The sequence below is a fragment of the Vicia villosa genome, unplaced genomic scaffold, assembly GCF_029867415.1.
Source record: "Vicia villosa cultivar HV-30 ecotype Madison, WI unplaced genomic scaffold, Vvil1.0 ctg.001648F_1_1_3, whole genome shotgun sequence".
In the NCBI taxonomy this organism is placed as follows: domain Eukaryota; kingdom Viridiplantae; phylum Streptophyta; class Magnoliopsida; order Fabales; family Fabaceae; genus Vicia; species Vicia villosa.
The window spans coordinates 67257-87458 of record NW_026705684.1 but is presented as its reverse complement, the minus strand read 5'-3'; the positions used below and the strand labels follow the sequence as shown (position 1 = coordinate 87458).

The 20202-nt window shown below is 32.4% G+C and overlaps 2 protein-coding genes across 3 annotated transcripts; both read right to left on the bottom strand.

Annotated features, from left to right (window-relative positions):
• Positions 1 to 6565: 6565 nt before the first annotated feature.
• Positions 6566 to 9827, bottom strand: LOC131636133 (probable receptor-like protein kinase At1g30570). The gene has a single exon (XM_058906786.1). The coding sequence runs from the start codon at positions 9310 to 9312 to the stop codon at positions 6817 to 6819; it is 2496 nt and encodes an 831-aa protein (XP_058762769.1). The 5' UTR covers positions 9313 to 9827; the 3' UTR covers positions 6566 to 6816.
• A 3267-nt stretch (positions 9828 to 13094) lies between these two features.
• On the bottom strand, positions 13095 to 18897 carry LOC131636143 (WPP domain-associated protein-like). 2 transcript variants are annotated; one of them, XM_058906799.1, is made up of 6 exons: positions 18609 to 18897; positions 16179 to 18473; positions 15462 to 15588; positions 14538 to 14639; positions 13493 to 13572; positions 13095 to 13398 (listed from the first exon to the last, which is right to left on the bottom strand). In XM_058906799.1, the coding sequence occupies exons 2-5, from the start codon at positions 18461 to 18463 to the stop codon at positions 13510 to 13512; spliced, it is 2577 nt and encodes an 858-aa protein (XP_058762782.1). In that variant the 5' UTR covers positions 18464 to 18473; positions 18609 to 18897; the 3' UTR covers positions 13095 to 13398; positions 13493 to 13509. The 2 variants fall into 2 exon arrangements, with proteins under 2 accessions (XP_058762782.1, XP_058762783.1); XM_058906800.1 differs by having other exon boundaries at positions 16179 to 18468.
• Positions 18898 to 20202: the final 1305 nt, after the last annotated feature.

Here is a 20202-nt window from a genome sequence, read left to right as displayed (position 1 = left end):
CAACTTTTGCAAGTGTTTCTTGAATTTGATTATGCTTCCTTTTTACATATCTGCTTCTAGATTAATGACTAAGACTTTTTGGATTTGGGAAGCATATGCTAAATTTCGTGTTGGTGGGTGGAAATGTTTAAGGGAAGGTTACAAAAGTGCATCTTTTCGTGTGTATTGGTGCGTCTAGAGATGCATCTCTACAATATAGGAAGTGTAAAATCAGGTTTTCAATGTGTTCGCTCTCACTCTATGGGGTTGATAAAGTTTTCCCTTATTGTTACTGCTTGATTTAGTCATACATATGTAGCAATGTTGTCTCTTTTTTATATAGTGGATGTAAGTAAGGGTGGACAAAAATCTATCGTTCAATGATACCTTACTGGCTCATTCTACCCGAACGCTTTCGGTCGGGTCAAACTCGGGTCTATGGGTCAAACAGTTTGGTCATCTTGTTTAAAGTGGATAATATTGGTTTGGTTAGATTGGTCTAATTCAATCCAAAAAAAAATCGAGCTCGGTCGACTTATTAATCTTCTCGACTGGGTTATTTGTTGAAGCCCAATATATATCTCAATACTAACACATTAACAATAAACCCTATCCACTTCACTTCTTCTTTTATCTCTTTGTTTTCTCTCAAAATCACCAACCTAACTGTTTCATTTCTATGTCTGTCATCTTTTTGTGTTTTCTCTCAAAATTAAAACCTCGGCCATTTTCAAAATTCGAACAAACAAAATCAAAGTACACAAGTCTGTCTTCTCGTTTTTGATACTCTCTATCCAGAGCATTTATGCTAGCTTTCGTTTTTAGATATGTCATTTATAGATCTGTAACTTTTTAAGCGTAATATTGTTATAATCTTTTGTTTTAAACTAATAAGTGTTTATTTTGTTGTATGTTCATCTTTGTATTATTTATCTTCTAATCTTTCAAGCCCATTGTTATTCAACCCATCTCTTTTTTTTTTAACTATTTTTATATCTGTCATATATTGTTAAAATCTTCTATTTTAAAATAAAAGTGTTTATTTTGTATTTCGTATCTTCATCTTTGTCATTATTTAAACTTATAAATTATATCTCTTTATTTGAATAAATCAAAAAACACTTGAGTTATATTTATCTCTTTAATTTCTTAATGGTTTTTTAATCTACAATTTTGTCAACATATTATTTTTATAATGTTATGTTATTTTACAATTTTGTATTTTGTAGATTTACAAATTTATAATACTTATATGCTTTTTATTTATAGATTATTTATTAATGTTTTAGGTAACAATTTGAGGTAGAAGTTCATCAAACTATTATGATTTCCATCTGAGTTAATACTTTATTGTTTGTATTATAGCCTTCATTTAAGACAATTCTCTATTGTAGATGTGTGGAAGAATGTATTATTTAGATACAATATTAACTTAATTGTATTAACATTTTTAAATGAAAAAAAAGGTCCCAATAACCTAAATTTAAATAGAATAAAGTGTTTATATAGTCTAATTCTGAATGAAAAGGGGTTTTTATAGTCCAAATTTGAATAAAAAAAGATTTCAATGTCTCATATTTAAATTGGAAGAAAAAAAAATCTCTAATCTAAATTCAATTTATAAACATTTAAAAAATTGTTTATAGAAATCAATGACAAATTAAAAATAATAATAATAATAATAATAATAATTATTATATTTGGTCCTCTATTTGGATGGTTTTAACTAGGGGTGACAAAGTGGTCGGTCCGCCTCATTTAGGCTTGTTCTGTTTAAGCCCGTCCAAAAGTAGGGCGGGACGAGGCGGACTAACTTAGGAGTCTGAGTTCAAAAGTCAAGGCCGTCCCATTTACTAACGAGTTGGCGGGTCGGCGGACCGACCCGTCAATATTTTTATTTTTTTATTTTACAATTTAATTTATTACATAATTTACAATTTTTTAATCATTTTCAAAAAGACCGACAAAAGATATTTTTTAACAACGCATAATAGAACTTCAACATATTTTAAGTCCAAAGAGTTCAAAAAATAAAATAAGTAAAGACCAATTACAATAAAAACAACTCAAGCACGATAAAAAATGTATCAAAATAAATAAATAAATAAATAAGCAACACATATTATCCTAATTCTATTTTAAAACCAACTACAAATAGAACCCAATTAATAATTTACACAAGACAAACAATGATAACAATTACAGTGCATAAAATATCAACACTTGACTTTCTCACTGTTCACATCATATGGACTCTTATATTGATTGATTCTTTAATAGCTAAATCATAAATTTGCCACACGTATACACGAATCAAATCCTTCATTTTCTTAAAATCAACATATGTTTCTAAAGAAAACATGTGAGCTAATATATTGACAACTTAAATCTTTTTCATTCCATATAATTGTTCTTTTATTTCAAACTTTTTCAACCAACACATATTAGAAAGTTATAAAAAGAATCTTATAGCTATAATTCAATTTAAGCTTAAATGCATTTTTGGCCCCCCAAATTTTTCAATTGCTTGATTTTGGTCCCCTGAATTTTCTAATTGCTTAATTTCGGCCCCCTAAATTTTAATTGCTTAATTTTTGCTCCTCAAGTTTGTCCCCTTTTGCATTTGATAGTCCCCTAAAGATTTGTAAACTAAATTTCTCTCTTTTTTTATTGTTTTTATTTTTATTTTTAATTTTCTTTTTTACAATTTTATTTTTCTTCTCTTTTTAATAGTTAAGCTTTGAATATAATATTTTGAAAATCTTAAATATTTCATTCAACTTAGAATATATGAACAAGCATGCAATATCCCTTATAAAAAATTAAAATTCTATGTGACTAATAGAATTGCTAGACTTTAGGACTTTATGTTTAACTATAATGGAGTTATTGGCCAAAAAATTTGTTATTTTAATTAAGTAGTGGTCTATTTTATTTTGTCAAAATAATTTACCATTACACATAAGTTGAATGAAATATTTAAATTTTTTTAAATATTACATTCAAAGTTTAACTATTAAAAAGAGAAGAAAAATAAAATTGTAGAGAAGAAAATTTAAAAAAAAAAAAAGAAAAGATAAAAAACAACAAAAAATAGAATTTAGTCCACACATCATCAGGGGCCTATCAAATACAAAATGAGACAAATTTAAGGGGTCAAAATCAAGCAATTGGAACTTGGGGTGCCAAAATCAAGCAATTACAAAATTTGAGGACCAAAATTATGCAATTGGAACATGGGGGACCAAAATCAAACAATTGAGAAATTTGGGAGGCCAAAACTGCATTTAAGCCTTCAATTTATTTGTATAATAATTTATAATGCAATTCAATCAATATAATCCTAAGAGAAGAGTGTTGTTTTTATAGTTAAAGTTATTTTAATTCTAAGTAAAAAAATTAAAGTTTTAACAAAAAGCCCGCAGGAAAACCCGCCCTGCCTCTGCCCGCTTTTTTAAGCGCGTTAGCGGGGCAAGCCAACTTAAGCTACCAAGCCGAAAACCTCAGCCCGCCAAAAATGGTGGGTCAAATGGGCCCGCCCGTCGGGCCTGACCCATTTTGCCACCTCTAATTTTAACTTTTTAACCTTCCTATTTTAAAACTCAATTTTGCTTATCCTCTAATTCACCATCTTTTAAATTTTTTTTGTCCCTCACCACTTTTGCACATTTAACTATACATAACACTGTTACTATGACTCCAAGTTAGAAATATTTGCCACATAATATAAATTTATATTAAATAATTTTTTTTAATTCATCATTATATCCTTTTCATATCTTTCATGTTCTCCAACTCAATCTTTTATGCAAACCTAAAAAATTTAACCACTCTTAATAAATGTCGACAGGGATTTCCTCCATAGCTTCTTCCTCGAATTTCGGGGCTTCTGCTGCCAGAGATGCCTGAGAGGGTCGACTATGGCTACAAGAACCAGACAGCCGGAGCTATGAAGAAGACGGAGCATCAAACGATTCATTAGTAATTTGTGGCCTTGTGGTCCTGGTAGCGACTCTTTCACGTCGTATTAACGCGATTTGGGACACACACTTAGCCCTAATCCGACATTCATTCTCCATCGCACTTGCATTATAAACACAAACAAAATTATACAAAATATCTACTAAATGAAGAAGGTGGAAGAGGGAAGGGTGTTGACGCGGAATATGAAAAAAATAGCATCCAGAGATGCATCTTCGGACTACCCACTTACTTTTGAATAAACGGTGTTTACGGAAATGCATATTCGAAAGTACTTTTTACACATACGAAGATGCATATATGGATTCATTTTTAGCATAACAAGGGCGCCTCTTCAATTTGGACTGAGGAATGGTAAAAATAGGTGTGTCCAGAGATGCATCTCCAAATGTTAAGGACAAAATAGACTTTCCTCGATGGTGTGAGAGCCTTTAAGGGTGGAATAAGCATTTTTCATAAAAGAAATGGACATTTTTCAAATGCTCTGAAGGATTGATGATAATGCATACAAAATAGAAGTTTCATGTAGATAAATGATGTAAGTGTTATTTTAATTCCTTTTTCATTATATAGCCCTAAGTCACCAATGATAATAAATCTTTTTTTTTCTTGTCTTTTCAGGTACTTGGCCTAAATAAGTTTTTCTACATACAAAATGCGGACTTAGATTATTTGAGTTTAAAAAATATTTAATGCATCTTTTGGTCCCTTAACTTAATTTATTGTTTTGCTTTGGTCCCTCAACTAAAAAATGTTACATAGTAGTTCCTTAAAAATGTTCTATTACACAAAATGGTCTTTTCCGTTAAATATTTTGAAAAAAAACGTTAAATTTGTTTACATGACATTATTGATACAATTTTATTTGCTGACATGACTTTTTTGTTTATTTACGTGAATTTTTTATTTATTTAAAAATTATTTTATTAATTAAGTATTTAGATATATCTCTCTCTCTTCTCTTCCTCAATCCTAGCCAACACCTTTTGTTCTCTTCATCTCTTTTTCTTCCTCGTTCAGATCTCTCCTCTCTTCTCTTCTCCCTTTCCATCATCACATCATTACTTTAAGGGAGGTTGTAAAATCTATTATGTGACCTTCCTCTTTTCTCCTTTATCTCATCCTCTTCTTCTTTCCCTCGACATAAAGACAAAATCAACCCTCCCTCTCCCACTAATTCCCTTCACTCAATCGACATCGTTGGCGACCTTCTCCCTCACGCCTTCTCCCCTCAAACCTCCCCCCACAAACTCGTCGCAGAAAAAGCCTGTGCAAGCGCAAACCCTATAAATGGTGGATGCGTCTAATGATGTTAGCGCAAACCCGTTATCGGTTCATGTTGTTGTTCTTGAGTCTTGGTTTGTTCTGTTGATCAAATTCATGTAAGGCGATTGATGATGTGTTTTCTTCTTCAATGATATCTTTGAGGTTTACACTTCCTGATGTTGTTACTAAAGGTTTATCTAATGTTGTGGATTTAAAGATTCAAACTTTAGGGAATTTTGTGCATGGTTATGGTTCATTGTTTGATGATGTTGGCTCTAGGGCTCATAGGGAACAATAAACTTGCATTGCCACTTTTGATTGTCATATTTGTTTTACACATTATTAACAATTTGCGGGGGGGGGGGGGGGGGGGGGGGGGGGGGGGGGGGGGTTTAACCCCCCAAAACAAAACCCTCAAGTTGAAATAAAATATCAATTTTTAAAATAAATTTGAGTCAAATTTGTTGACTCATTATCCTAGTTATCATGCCACGTTGGCAAAAGTTAACGATTTTTTAGAAAAATTAATAAAAGGGACCAACAATGCTAATGGAACAATTTTTAAGAGACAAAAGTGTAATGTTTTCTAGTTAAGAGACCAAAGCGAAACCTTAAATTAAGTTTAAAAAATTGGCTTTGTTTGTTTTAGCTTTATAAAATTTGAATTTTTCTTTGTATTTTTAAAAATATATTTTACAAAACCGTATTTCAAAATATTACAAACTTTTATATATTTGTTTTTTCCTAATTGAAACATTACTTTTGACATCCTATAACATAAACAAATATTATTCGAGACAAAAACATAGTCAAAATTGCAATTTTTTCAAAAAGTGATATTTCAAAAATGATTTTTATGAAAATCTATTTGAAATTAAGTGATTTTTTGAAATTTTAATATCAAAAAAATTTCAATAAAAAAATGAAATACCTAAACTAATATTTTAAGAATAACTATTCAAACTAAATTTTCATTCGAAATTTTTTATGGAAAATTTCTTTGTAAAGTTTTTTACACAATTATATAACACTATAAAAATCATTTAAAAAAAAAGTCAAAACAAACGAACCTATATATATATATATATATATATATATATATATATATATATATATATATATATATATATATATATATATATATATATATATATTTTAATTATTCTAGATTAGTGCTCACACTTGTACATTTAACACAACATTAAAATACATTAGGGATACTTTTGTCCACTCAGATATTGACTTTGAGCTGTTTATAAAACTGAGATGGTTAGCATGATCCTTAGATGATAGGCAAAGACAAATGGAAATTCATATACTTTACAGAAGAAGCTGATGAAGCTATTGATATGAACTTTTGAGAAGAAAGATCCCAGTAACAATACATTTAGTTACAATTCAATCCAAAAAATAGTGCATATCACAAATATCAACATTTTTTTTGTTGGACAGATGTTTGAAAATCCATTACCATGTATACATAATACATCCACAAATCAGATGCTAAAAATAGTAATAATAGTAAATAACTTGAATTCAATAAAACAAATAAAAAGAATCTGTAGAGGATATTAACTATATAATATAAGGTCATGCTTCATCTTCTTCTTCTTGATTTGAATGCTCTTGCCCAACTTCAACTCTAGACAAGGAATTTTCTGTGCTATTGTTGTTGTCCATGTTGAGCCAAGCTTCATGTAGCTGTAACACATATTCCAAGTGCCATAACACCTCTCCCATGGTAGGCCGACTTTTACCATCATCAGCGAGACATTTTTCGGCTATCTCCCCAAACTTAGACAATGATTCGGGACAATAGTTTCCTTTAAGATGTGGATCGATGATTTTTTCGAGCGATCTTTCTCTCTGCCATCTCAACGCCCATTCTGCGAGATTGATTTGGTCTTTAGGCAATGTAGGGTTTATCACGGCTCTAGCACAAACAGCTTCAAACAGAACAACTCCGAAAGAGTAAATATCTGATTTCTCGGTTAACTGCTGTCTTCTGAAATACTCTGGATCGAGATAGCCGAAACTTCCTTTCACAGCAGTGCTAACATGAGTGTGTTCGAAAGCAGGGCCGTCTTTTGACAAACCAAAATCAGCCATTTTGGCTACGAAATTCTCGTCTAACAGTATGTTGGTTGTTTTGACATCTCGGTGAATTATTCCTCGGTCGGCTCCTGTGTGAAGGTAGTGAAGTCCCCTTGCAGCACCTATACAAGCTTCGAGACGCTGCTTCCATGTTAGTGGAGGGAGATTACTTCCAAATAGATGACTTCTTAGAGTTCCGTTCGCCATGTACTCATAAACCAAAATCATTTCACTTTTCTCTTCGCAGAAACCAATCAAAGACACTAGATGCCTGTGTCTTAGTTTCGAGAGCATCTCTATTTCGGTCTCGAATTCAGCCAGACCTTGTTCAGACTGCGGATTGGCGCGCTTAATTGCAGCGGGCACACCATCATCAACTTCTCCCTTATATACCTTACCAAAGCCTCCAACTCCAATTACCAAACTCTCATCGAAACTCTTCGTTGCAGCGTTGATTTCAGCCAAAGTAAACCGTTTCCCAGCTCCAGTTGAGGCCACGGATCCATATAACTTCTGATTTCCGTTTGATCCCTTGACACCTACAGTGCTGTTTACAGTAGCCCCTCCGTAAAGGAATATCGGTAGCCAACCGAGAGAGTTGTTTTTGGCATCACTTGATTCCTTTCTCCTTCTTTTGCAGAAACAGAAAACAAAGACACCTATACATGCAATTATAGCCACAGAAGCTATACCTGCTCCGACTCCAATCCAAAGAACTTTTGATTTTGATTTGCTTCCCGAATTCCCAGCCGAGTTGTATTTCTCGGCATAGGCAAGATTCCCGTTCCGACTAAGCTTAAAAATCTCTAGACCATTCAAGAGAGCGTCAGTTCCCGCAGCACCAGCAGCGGTATCAGGACCTAGTTGAATCCAAAGCGTGCCCATCCACATCGACGCGGAATCATAATGATCTAGGTGATACGCTTTATTCTTCCCTCCTGCTCGAACAAAAACATCGAGATTATCCGCAGCTGTCCTGTTGTTTATGTAGATCCTGAATACTCTCTCGTTTGACTTATCATACATCAGCTCGCAGAAATGTAACCTGACGACGTAATCGAAATCAGGATCTACTTCGAATTTCCACGACATGTTAAACCTTTTGTCCAAGACTTCAGTGTTGGACATTGCCCTTGCAGTTTCATACACAAGGAGAGGAGCTACTGAAGTATCATTCACAGAAGCATATGTAATATTAGAGCTGTTCTTCATTCCTACTCCGGCATTTTCCGTGATCATATAGCTAGAATCAACTTCCCAAATTCTCCGAAGATCGGGATCCTCATTCGATCGAATCTCGGGCCCACCAACATTTAACCTATACATAGTCTCCATCCCGTGTCCAGCCAAATTCAAGTTTCCACCACCAACTTTACCGACCGAACCATCAAACAACTCACTAACAACCGGAACAATCTCAATGGCATTGATGAAGCCAAACGAGTCTTTACTCGGAACAAACTCAATCAGAAGCAAACCATCATCGACATCAAGAATATACTCCTTAACCAAAAAGAACAAACTTGAATTCCTTCCAGAATTCTGCAAGTTCACATTCTTTTCGGATATCTTACCCGCAACGTTAAACTCCGACAAAAGCTTCATACCATTGACAACAACACCAAAAGAGGACTCATTCACATTGTGGTCCACAATCTCAAAGGGACATAAATGGAACCTAACAAAATACTTCCCCTGAACTCCTCTGATTGTGTAATTCATAGAAGCCGTAAATACTCTCGCAGTTCGATAAAGCGGCTCATAGATTGAATTCCCACTCAATGCATCAGTGGAAGCAACAACACCAGGAGAATTAAGGGTAACATTGTTATTAGAAGCCATATCCCCAATCCATCTCCTACCATCAACATTCACAGAAGAATTTGAACCACAATTGATAAGAATTGACTTTGGTTGAGCCTCAACATTTTCACTCACTATCATCAAAATCAGCACAATCAATACTCCCTCCCCAATCACCTTCCTCATCATGATTTTACCAAAAGAAGCAAAAATTGCAAGCAAGAAACCCCAGAAAGCAAACAAAATCCAATCACATAAAAAACATATTTTTCAATATTTCTATACAAGGAAAATGAAATTCAACAACCCAAAAGAAAAGGGTTTGTGAAAGATGAAACCTTTATAACAAACTAGGTAAAAAAATCATCTGGGTTATGTGAATGTGAATGTGAAAGTTCATTTTCAACACTAGGATACTAAAAAAGAGTTGAAAAAGAAAACCCACCTCCAGTTTTTGGTGAAGTCAATGAATCATCAACAAAAACACACACAGAAAATAATCCACAGATCTGAAGTTGAAGAATTAATGGCAATGTAGTTGTTGACAAAAAAACAAGGAAATCAGAGATGTCACAAAGTATGGATTTTTTTGTGAATAAATAAAAGAGGAAATGACAACATGGGGTGTGGTTGGAAACAGATAGGAAAAGTTTAATTTCATCTATGTTTGGTTTTGTTTTTGTATCTTTTACAACAAGCTAAGAATCTGACACTGCTAAATTTGTACTTTATTGCTTTTTCCATTCCTTTTAGTTTAACTGTGCATTGTACTAGTATCTTAGTAATGGTAACAGTTGCAAAATTAGTCTCAAAATAAGAACCTTTTTTTTTTTTGAAAATGAAAATTTTATAATTAAGAGAATAATAAAAATAAAATGATAATCTTATTATATACTACACAATCTTATATTTAATATTAATAATATGATTTTCTCATATAATATAACACATACATAGACCTTTGAGGACAAGTTATAGGCACACATTAAATGAAGTTTGAAACATATTTTATTATGCCAGTTGTCATTATCTTCTATGTCTAATTTTGATGATTAGTAGGTGCAGTTGTTATTGAAAATAATAATAATAATAATAATAATAATAATAATAATAATAATAATAATAATAATAATAATAATATTATTATTATGGAAACAACAGGAGGAGGGAAACAAGGATGGGGTGTTCCATTATTAGTGAGGTTGGTCACATGGCTTTGTCCCTTTCTATAAGGATAAAATAAAATTCACATGTATCATAATATCATGTTATATATGAAAAGAATAGTAAAGGCCAATAGTAGATTCTATACTACACTTTTTAATTTGTCAAAACTTATATGGATCAGTCAAACTAATATGAAACTCATCTAATTTATTTGATTTATTTTATTTTAGTGATTTTAATAAGTATAAAAGATGAGTTAGAGTACATTTGAAAACATAAGTAAAGTGATTTTAATTAATTTAGTTATTTGGGTTATATTTATTTTTTTCTCTTTTGAAGACGTCTATCAAAGTTTGGCAAAAGATAGTATTCAGAAGAAGTTTTTTTGGGCGAGATTATATTAAAAAATTTAAGGTTGTTTGGGTTAGGTGGTATAATATCTATAAACCTAAGGTTATGGAATTTGGGGATCCAGGATCTCCACTTTAACCTTTTTAGTTAAGCGGAGATGAAGACTTATTTATGGGTTCTGTGATCTTTAGTGTGATAGTGAATTCGGGTCTCAAAACATCCTTTTGGAAGGATCTGTAGGTAGGCAATACCTCTTTAACTCTTAGTTTTCATAGGTTGTTCAGTATCTCTGACCAACAGGATTGGACAGGTTGGAATTTTTGTGGATGGTAATTTGACTTGAGATCAGAGGTGAAAAAGATCTCTCTTTAATTATCGGGAGGTGATGACCCATAATTTTCTTCTAGTCTTTCAAGATGTGACCCTATCCCTTATTTTTGATAGTTGGGTATGAGTCATTCAGATGATGGAATTTTCTTTGTTGCTTCGACTTACTCTTGTCTCCTCCAAAGTAATTTGTTTAGGTCTTCTCTAATTGTAATGGAGAATCAGGTCCACCCTTTTACTTGAGTTAGTTGGATTCCTCAAAAGTAGTTGTTTTTTCTTGGCAACTCCTCAAAAAGAAGATTTATACCAAAGTTAATCTCTTTAGGCATAGGGTTGTGGTAGCTTATGAGAGTGTCATGTTTCTGGTGTGCGGTCGGTGTGCTGAGTCAGTTGATCATTTGCTTGTGACTTGTGACCTCACAATGTCTGTTTGGTATGAGATTATTAGGTGGCTTGGGCAATGTTTTATTCTTCCTAGAAATATTAGTTTTATTTTCATGTTCATTAGATCGCTAGGTGGTAGAGCTAGGGTGATAAATGGTTTGATTATGATTTGACACTTTATGATTTGGTCGATTTAGAAATCGCAGAACAATAGTGTGTTTTCTACATCCTTTATCAATGTGAAGTATGTGAAAAATATGATTATATTCCTAAGTGTGTAAATGGTATCTTGGTAGACATGCTTCTAACTCTTCTGCTTTCTATGCTTGGTTCGAGAATCCTACTTTTGTCTCCTACTTTTGTCTGAGTAAATAAAGGAGTGAATGTTTTTTGCCTTGTGAGTGTGAGTTTTTAATGAGTCGTCTGAGGGAGCTTTTTCTGTTGATGATGGTTTTTTCAATTGAAATGTAGTTTATTCTATTATAAGGGGTTAAGGTTCTTTTGCTAGCGTTTATGTTTTTTGATTTAAGTGTGATTATTTTTTTTACTTTTATGTTTTAATATATTTGTGTATGAATTATTTAAAAAGTAATAAATTTGTTTTAAAATATTTGTTTTGTTCAAATTTGTATTTTCTAAAGTGCTTTTTATAAGAATTTTAAATAAACAAGCCTTAATCCCAAAATTCATTTACAGAAAGATTGATTCCACGTATTAGTATTGCATCATTAATTTGAGTTAAATTTGATAATTATGTTAAGCTTGATGGTTAAACTTAAATGCACCAAAAACAAAGAGGCAATTTTAATCTCTTCACACTTCCCTTTCATTCACATGGCATTGTCCCAACACATGATTAGCAGCATAATTATTTTATTGGTAAAAATACATTTTCAATTTTCAACCTCTTTAAATGAATAAAACAAAAAACATGTACTACGTACCTTATCCTATGCCATTCCGTACTTTAGTGTCCTTGTATTTTTGCTTCACAATTGGGACAGTGCCATCCCTCAAAAGTTGAGGGATTTCAATTATTTTATTTCAACCTTGACCAGAATCAGTGTTCGGTGCTCCTACAAATTTGTATTATTATTTTTATGTTATCACATGTACTTAAATAAATCACGAAAAGATTGAGATTAAAAATTGTCGTTAGCATTAGGTGAATAGGTTCAATGTACAAATCCTCATTTTTAGTTTTTGTTTCTTCCTATAATAATAATAATGTATGCATTCATCGCACTTACTACAAACAGAAAAATTATTAGGATTATAAAGGTTTAATATAGTATATTTCGAATGATGTTTGTTAAACAGTGTCATTTCTTGTTGTTCAAATAGTAGCATATTTAGTATTAAATATTTTTTTCAATAATGTAAGTGCTCTTAGTGTTCATATTAGGCAGAGTGGAAACCATGTACTAAAAATAAAAAGACAGCGTGGAAAGCTATGGTCAAAAGCCAAAGTTTGAGAACTGATAAGGTTTGGTTGACATTAAGCAAGTTAGGTCATCAATCAACATGCCGGTGTTAATGTGGGGTGTTTTTTTTTTTTTAATTTATTATATCATTACTACTATTTATGCTAGTAGTAGGGGTGTTTTATTATTTAAGGCACATAGAAATTTAGGGAACTAGTGTCATTGTTTTTATTTTTATATTTGCCTTTTTTTTTCTTTATTATTTGTGCACACTACAGAACACAATGATAATAGCATAAAACAAGAAATAAATATCCATATTAAAAAAAAAAAACTCACTACACAAAAATATCATATACAGATGCTATTGCTAGTTTAAAAACCAAACTGTGAAACCAAATTTATGGTATATGCTAGAGCCAAACAAACAAGGCATGTCTTCTAGTAGGTGTATAAAAGCATGTGTATGGTGAAAAGGAAGGTGCATTAGCAACTGCATAAGCTCTTGATTCTTTTCTGTTGTTGTTTTCTTCATAATGTATTTTAGGGGGAACGAAAATACCGGCAGCAACACATCCCAGCTGCATATGTAACTCCTGTGAATAGCTGTACAACTCGTCACCTGTATCCATTACAAGATTTAAACATGCTTAAAGGTTTACGAATCCGGAGCGTGAAAGGTACAGATTGCGCCAAAAGGGGGTCTGTCAATTTACCTGGCAAGAAGAGACGATTAAACAAGTTTTCTAGAGTCTCCTGTCAATTCTTTTCTTACAAGCTTCAGAATCTCCATAATCTGCAAAACAAGTGACTAATCGTCAGAACAGTTTCTTATTGACTCTTGGATATAAAGCAGTTCACAATATTTGATTCATGAAAATAAAACCATCTCTTAACCTTCTTCACAAAGACAACTAATTACTATTACAAGAGAACTGTGATTTGTTCTGCTATATGTCATCCCTTTCTTAATTTTATGAACTCGGGGCACTCTCCAAACCTATGTTATAGTTACTGTTGCTAATTTTGGATACACGCAAGCTGTAACGGAAAATATGCCATCATGGCATTAACCATCTTTTAAGTTATACTTAACAAATCAATTCGACGCTAAAAACAGATTGAACTTCCATGCATAACTTCATCGGTAGCTATCTAATGAGACACAATTCTTAGCTGAAGAGTGGAGTGTTAGGCTAGCTCTAGAGTTATACTCATTCATACTAATACAACTATGATAACATCACACTAACAGGTTGCAGAGAGCCAAATATAATGTACTATCATAATAATATTGGATACACATGATTGTGATTTCGTGCCATGTTCCCTCCATGCCATGAAGGACTGCCATCCATGTTTTCAACAACATAAAACCTTCCATTTTCGGTCCAATTCTACATATCTTAGTACTAAGGCCACATTGGATGAGATATGGCCCAGAAATATGTTTATAAGTTGTGCGTAGGCCTACCCTTGCAAATCAGCTTTGTAAAGATGAATTAGGCCCAATATAAAAACCTAAGACTAAGTAATGTGGTAGAAACTAATGAAAACATTGATATTGGTAATAATCATAAGCTGGCACTACAACAGGAAATGCAGAAATAACATTAGCCACGATTGTCATGACTTAATTTCCATTAATATAATTTCAAGCCATAACTTAATTTCCTCCATGCCACAGTTGGTTACATTAGCTATACCCATTCTGATATGCACAAACATGAAAAAGATAAGTAGAAAGGGAAATATTCTCACCCCAGGGTAATGCTGCAATATGTGTGAATAATGGTCAAGTGCGACATAAATCCTTTCCAGGAGTCTAAGAAGAGTATCTACCTCGTCTCCCAAAAGATCAACCTGAAATTCCAGATAAGTCGAACATATATAGGTTCAATTACTACACTTAGGTACAATCATAGATAAAGAAAAGAAGGTAAAATGAAAATACCATTCTCCTATTGAAAGATTGGATATCTTTTCAAGGCTGGTTAACACAAATTTTACAGCATAAACTTGATATGATAATACATAGGTCATTGATTAGATTTTTTTTCTTCTACAGGCACTATTTATTTGAAACCATGACAAATCCTCACAATTTGACCCATTTGAACCAACCATGAGAATAATTCTCTGGCCACTAGTAGTGGCGGATCCAAAAATTATCTTTAGAAGGGTCAAGTTAATAGTAAAAAAAATATTTGCAGAATAGAAAAATATTGTTTTTATAAAATATATAATATTGTAAAAACTCAAATACCTTACTTTTTAAAAATTATAATTGTACTCGAAGCATTTTCATATTTTCCAATTGTTGTATGATCTTTTTTTCATTGTCAATAGTAATACTATCAAAAATAACTTTCTTCGTCTATGTTCATGTTTAGTGTTAGATAAAGATTAGCCGTACAAATTAGAAGATTAAAGGACTAAAATTATTGACAAATTATCCTCCTTTTTGTCACTTACAACATTTACAGTTATTTAAGAAAATTATCTTATAGGAGCAGCACCTGTACTTTTATTGAAAGGGGACAAATAAAAATTTGTGAAAAAAATTTACTCTATCGTGTTGTGCAGCTTCTCCACAAAATTGAGAAACATATAACAAGTTTTTTCCAATACTATAACAAATGCAAAAAAAGTAAAATAAAATATTTTTCTGGTTAAATGACGTACCTCTGCTTCAGCATTTGCAAGATTAGAACTTTTTGTTTCCAACTTTTGCTTGTACACCAATCCCATGGTTTTAAGTGCATTGGCTTTGTTCTTGAGGAAACAGAACTCAGAATTCATGCTTTCAAGCCTGAAAAGATGATTCAATATATGACTTGGTTCGTCTGACCATTGACCATAATCATCACAAGAACTTGAAATTGAGTTTAAAATAATAAAATCTGATTTACAACCATTTGTTCTATATAAGGATTTTAATTTGAAATAAATTGGTTTATCTCTACAAAATTTCCAGGTTGTTAGTTTAACATGATCAAGCTGAACTCATATAAATTTGCAGATAATTTATTTGCTCGCGTTAGTACATTATAGTTATAGCTATTTCTCATTCATAAATATACTTAAGCTGGCAGAACAATCTAAAGGCATTCGTCACAATAAATAACAACAAAAATATGCAGCAAATGATAATATATTTTTATATTTGGCTTCTCAATGTTGGAGAGGAAAAAATCACTTAATTCCCCAAATTAGAAGCTCGTCACATTCAGAATAATCCAAAGGTAATGAAATTGCACATGTTATGTATTTGCAGGTTCAAATAAGCCTAAACAGTAAACACTCCCTTATTAATAGAAGATGGCATAAAACAAAAAGAAATCATGGAAAAGGCAGTTTATCATAAACTTATAAGGTATTCTTGACACAAATATAGCATACCTCGAACAATTTCTTGAAATATCTTCATTTACACTAGCTTCTAGATCAGTAACCATTTTCAATAATTTATGGACGAGATTAACGGTTAATTCCATTTGCTTAGTGGTTTCCCTTTCTTTTGCCTCATAACATTTCAATGCATCTTGTAGCTTTTCTGCAACAGTACAAAGTTCTCTTTTTTCTTTATCAATTTCTCCAAGTTCATTCATTTTTTGTTCAAGATTTTGATCTAACTCGTAGATTTGCTTTTTGTATTTTTCAATTTCCTTTTCTGCTGCAACCAGATTACCCTTAGTAACATCCAACTCTTTGCTGTTCTCCCCAATCAATTTACATTGATTATCTGCCTTAGCTCTTAAATTGTCAAGCTGTTCAGAGGCAGATTCCATCTTTCTTTTTTCTTGTTCCAAAGCATCTGTTGCCTCTTTTACTAAATTTTCCTTTCCTTCCACTTCTGATTTCAACACATGTATTTCAGATATTAGTTTTTTGTTCTCAGCAGCTTTGAGTTTTAATGCTTCATCCGCATCTACCAAAGCTTCTTTGAATATAATTTGATTAATATCCAGTAGCCCTTGCATCTTAACTGCCTCAATATTTGCTTCTTCTATTTTCAATCCATAAGAAGCTTGAACACTATCAACAGTATCTTTCAATATTACTTCATATGTTTCTTGCATGAAACCATTCTTGAGATGCAATTCTTCAGTAATGAACCTACATTTACTTTCCGTATCTTCAAAGAGACATTTATATAGATCATTAATAATTGAAACTTCAGCATGTGCATCCCCAACATCATCCTCCAGCTTTTGAACAGTTCGTAACAAACTTTCCTCAGTCAGTTGTTGTTGTGATGACTTTTCCATGGCGACAGAAAGCTGAGAAGAGAGACTCTTAACTTCCTTCTTCTTCTCGGTTAGCATGTCCTTCAGTTGACTATTCTCAGTTTGTAAGAAATCCAATCTATCTTTGAAACTGCTAAGAGATTCAATGTTTTCACTGAATTGACGCAATTTCTCATTTCCATCAAGGATTTCATTCAATTTTGTGACGACATCGGGGATTTTTTTCTTCAACAAATCAAAGTCCTTGTCCTTCTTCAATGAAAAGGAAGAACCTCTTTCTTTCAAATTCAATAGTTCCCGCCTTAGACAAAAGTTTTCTTCAGTCTTCTCTTGCACCTGAGATTCATGGTTTCTTCTCATCTTAGTTATATAAGTAATCAAATCATCTTTAGACATGCTCTTAAGTGAGGCAGAATCCAAACTGTCAGGCTTAGCACTCTTTGAATCCTCGTGCTTCCCATTTTCTTCAACAGCTGAAGGCGGCGAATGATCTGTTGAAAGCTTCAAGTGGATATGCTCAGCCCTCTTATTATGACACCAATCCTCGGTATGCTCCAAGGATCCATGAGAAATAAGCGTCCCAGTTTCGTAAACAGCTAGTGTTCTAAAAATTGAATCCAAATCCTCACGCAAACTTGAGATCTCTTTAAATTGGTTCAAACTATTTATACTTTCAGATTCACAAATTCCACATAGTTTTTGTTCAAACTCCTGCTGCAAACTCTGGATACAATTGCGAATCACCATCCGCTCAATTTCCAACTGAAACTCTTGCTCCTCCAGCCACTCAGAATGTGTATTTGCCGCCTTTGATAATCGATCCATAGTTTCTATCCTTGTACAGAAAGAGTCCATAGTAACTTTAAGACTATCAAAAGCTTTATCGACATAAATCCATCTTCCCGGCACACTCTCCTGCAAAATACCTCCTAAACCCATCAAATCAGAACCCGAACTAAATCTTCTTATGGAACTAGGTCCTCTAATTTTATTTATTTCTTTCTTCAGCTGATTCAACTGCTCATGTAACTCAAATCTAAGTCTATCCACAAGCTTCACAGTTCCATTCTTCTCCATAACACCATCTAAACAATGGTGCGTAACATCATCACGAGGTTCACTGCACCGCACCGAAGACCACAGCCTTTTAGCTTCATCCAAACCAACACCTAACCTACTTAGCTTTTTCTTCAATCCAACCACCTCAGATTCTTTCTGAGCAATTCTCTCAGCTGCCTGTTCCTCAACAGCATTAACCACACCCTTAATAACAGAGTCACTGACCATCCTAGAAATAATCAACCTTTCATCAATATCAAGAAAAAATGACTCCATTTCCTCAAGTATATGATCACCAAGACTCTCATCTTCCTCCAAAACACCATTTTCAGAAACCCTTTCACCACCACCATTCATAGCAGTAAAACCATCCATCATTTCCACTTCCCTAAACAAGATTCAACAGTTTTTAGATAATTCAAAACAATCCAAACAAAACCCACTATTAAAAAAAAAACAATTTTTTTGAAAATTGCATTATAAAAATAAACACTGCAAATAGTTGCATAATAGAAACCTTTACCCGTTTCTTGAGCTGAAATTTGAGGGAGATAATAGAAAATGAAGCTTCAATACAGATTCAGACTTGAAAACAGAAAAGGTAAATAAATGGAGAAATGAAGGGTGAGAAGAATGAAGAGTTGGAGAATTGGGAAAAGGAGTGTGAAATTAGTGATTACGGCGGTGGAAGGGTGGTGAGTTTTTTAGGGTTTAGTGGTAATAAATGAAGATGAAAAAACATTTGCATCTGTGAGAAGTTTGGTTAGAGCGGGAGTGAGAAAGAAAGGTAAACGAAAATCACGCATCCATGTATAAAGAATTGACTTTTAAATATACAAATTTTGTGAATGTGAGACAAAATTATTTCTATTTTTTGGAAGCATGAAATAGCTTTACAAATTAGTGGTATCCAATGTGGTTTAACACTAATTATTAGACACATAAGTGAGGTTTGGAAAAGTTAAGGTTAATCTTTGACCACTCAAAGACTACTAAGTTTCTATGTAATAATAATATATGAATATGCTAGGTTTTTTTTAAGAGACATGTTAGTAATCTTCAATATTGGTTATATTGATTTATTAATAGGTTCAACATTAAAGTTATTTGTTTTTGAATTTTTTCGAGTTGATAAGGATGTGAATGATATTTTACTTATATTTGAGTTTAAATTTTATTGTAAATGTGAGAATGTTATTTTTAGTATATGTTTGGTGATTTGATGAGTCACTGCTATCTTACGTTTGAGAGTCATTTTATCGTGATTTTTAAGTAATTCTAAATATAGGCTTAGTATAAATATATAAATGCATGCGTAAATACTATAAAGTCATTAAACATTCATGGATCTTAATATTTGTTTGCTTTCATGCTTAACAATTTCATACACAATCAATAAAAACGTGATTAAAAAATTTGTAAATATGCTAAGGTTTTATTTCGAAAAGCTATTTGTTTTATTAAACTTGATTTTGCTTGAAGCTATCTTTTTTAGCTTCTTTATTCGATGTAATTGATTCTACAACCCTAAATCACAAAATAAACCCTATTTTAAAAAGCGATTCAATTTAATAAACATGATTCTATTTGAAGATATCTTTTTTGACTTCTTTATTTGATTGTATTGATTCTATAATAAATCAAGAAAATTTATCAACCTACCATACAATATTTCATTTTTGCCCCCAACTTCCGTAGGTGCACATCCGAAAGCACTTCATATTTTGAAAAAGTTTGATTCCTTCAGTAGATGCGTATAAAACACAGTGAATCTTGGGATTTTCCCAATTAATTGGAAAAATTCTAAGTTCCGTAGATGCATCTACGAAACACTCTATTGTCAAACCCTTTCAAACTTTTCCGTAGATGCAGCTACGGAAGATTTTTTCCAATTAATTGAGAATTTGGGATTTTCTCAATTAATCAAGCTCCATCAAAACTTTTCGTAGATGTAGCTACGGAAGATTTTTCCCAATTAATTGAAAATTTGGGATTTTCTCAATTAACTTATAATTTAATTAGATATTTTTTCAATTAATTAGAAAAATCTCACGTTTCACTATGTTTTAAGGGGTTCTGTAGATGTATCTACGAAAAAAAACGATTTTTTTTTTAAA

What these genes read in the sequence shown, in the direction of transcription:
- LOC131636133 (XM_058906786.1), bottom strand. Translation starts at nt 9,312, where the DNA reads ATGATGAGGAAGGTGATTGGGGAGGGAGTATTGATTGTGCTGATTTTG.
- LOC131636143 (XM_058906799.1), bottom strand. Translation starts at nt 18,463, where the DNA reads ATGATGGATGGTTTTACTGCTATGAATGGTGGTGGTGAAAGGGTTTCT. An exon ending in ATTTCAAGAAATTGTTCGAG is followed by an intron (nt 15,589 to 16,178) that starts GTATGCTATATT and finishes TCATCTTTTCAG; the next exon opens with GCTTGAAAGCATGAATTCTG. An exon ending in TATTGCAGCATTACCCTGGG is followed by an intron (nt 13,573 to 14,537) that starts GTGAGAATATTT and finishes CTTGTTTTGCAG; the next exon opens with ATTATGGAGATTCTGAAGCT.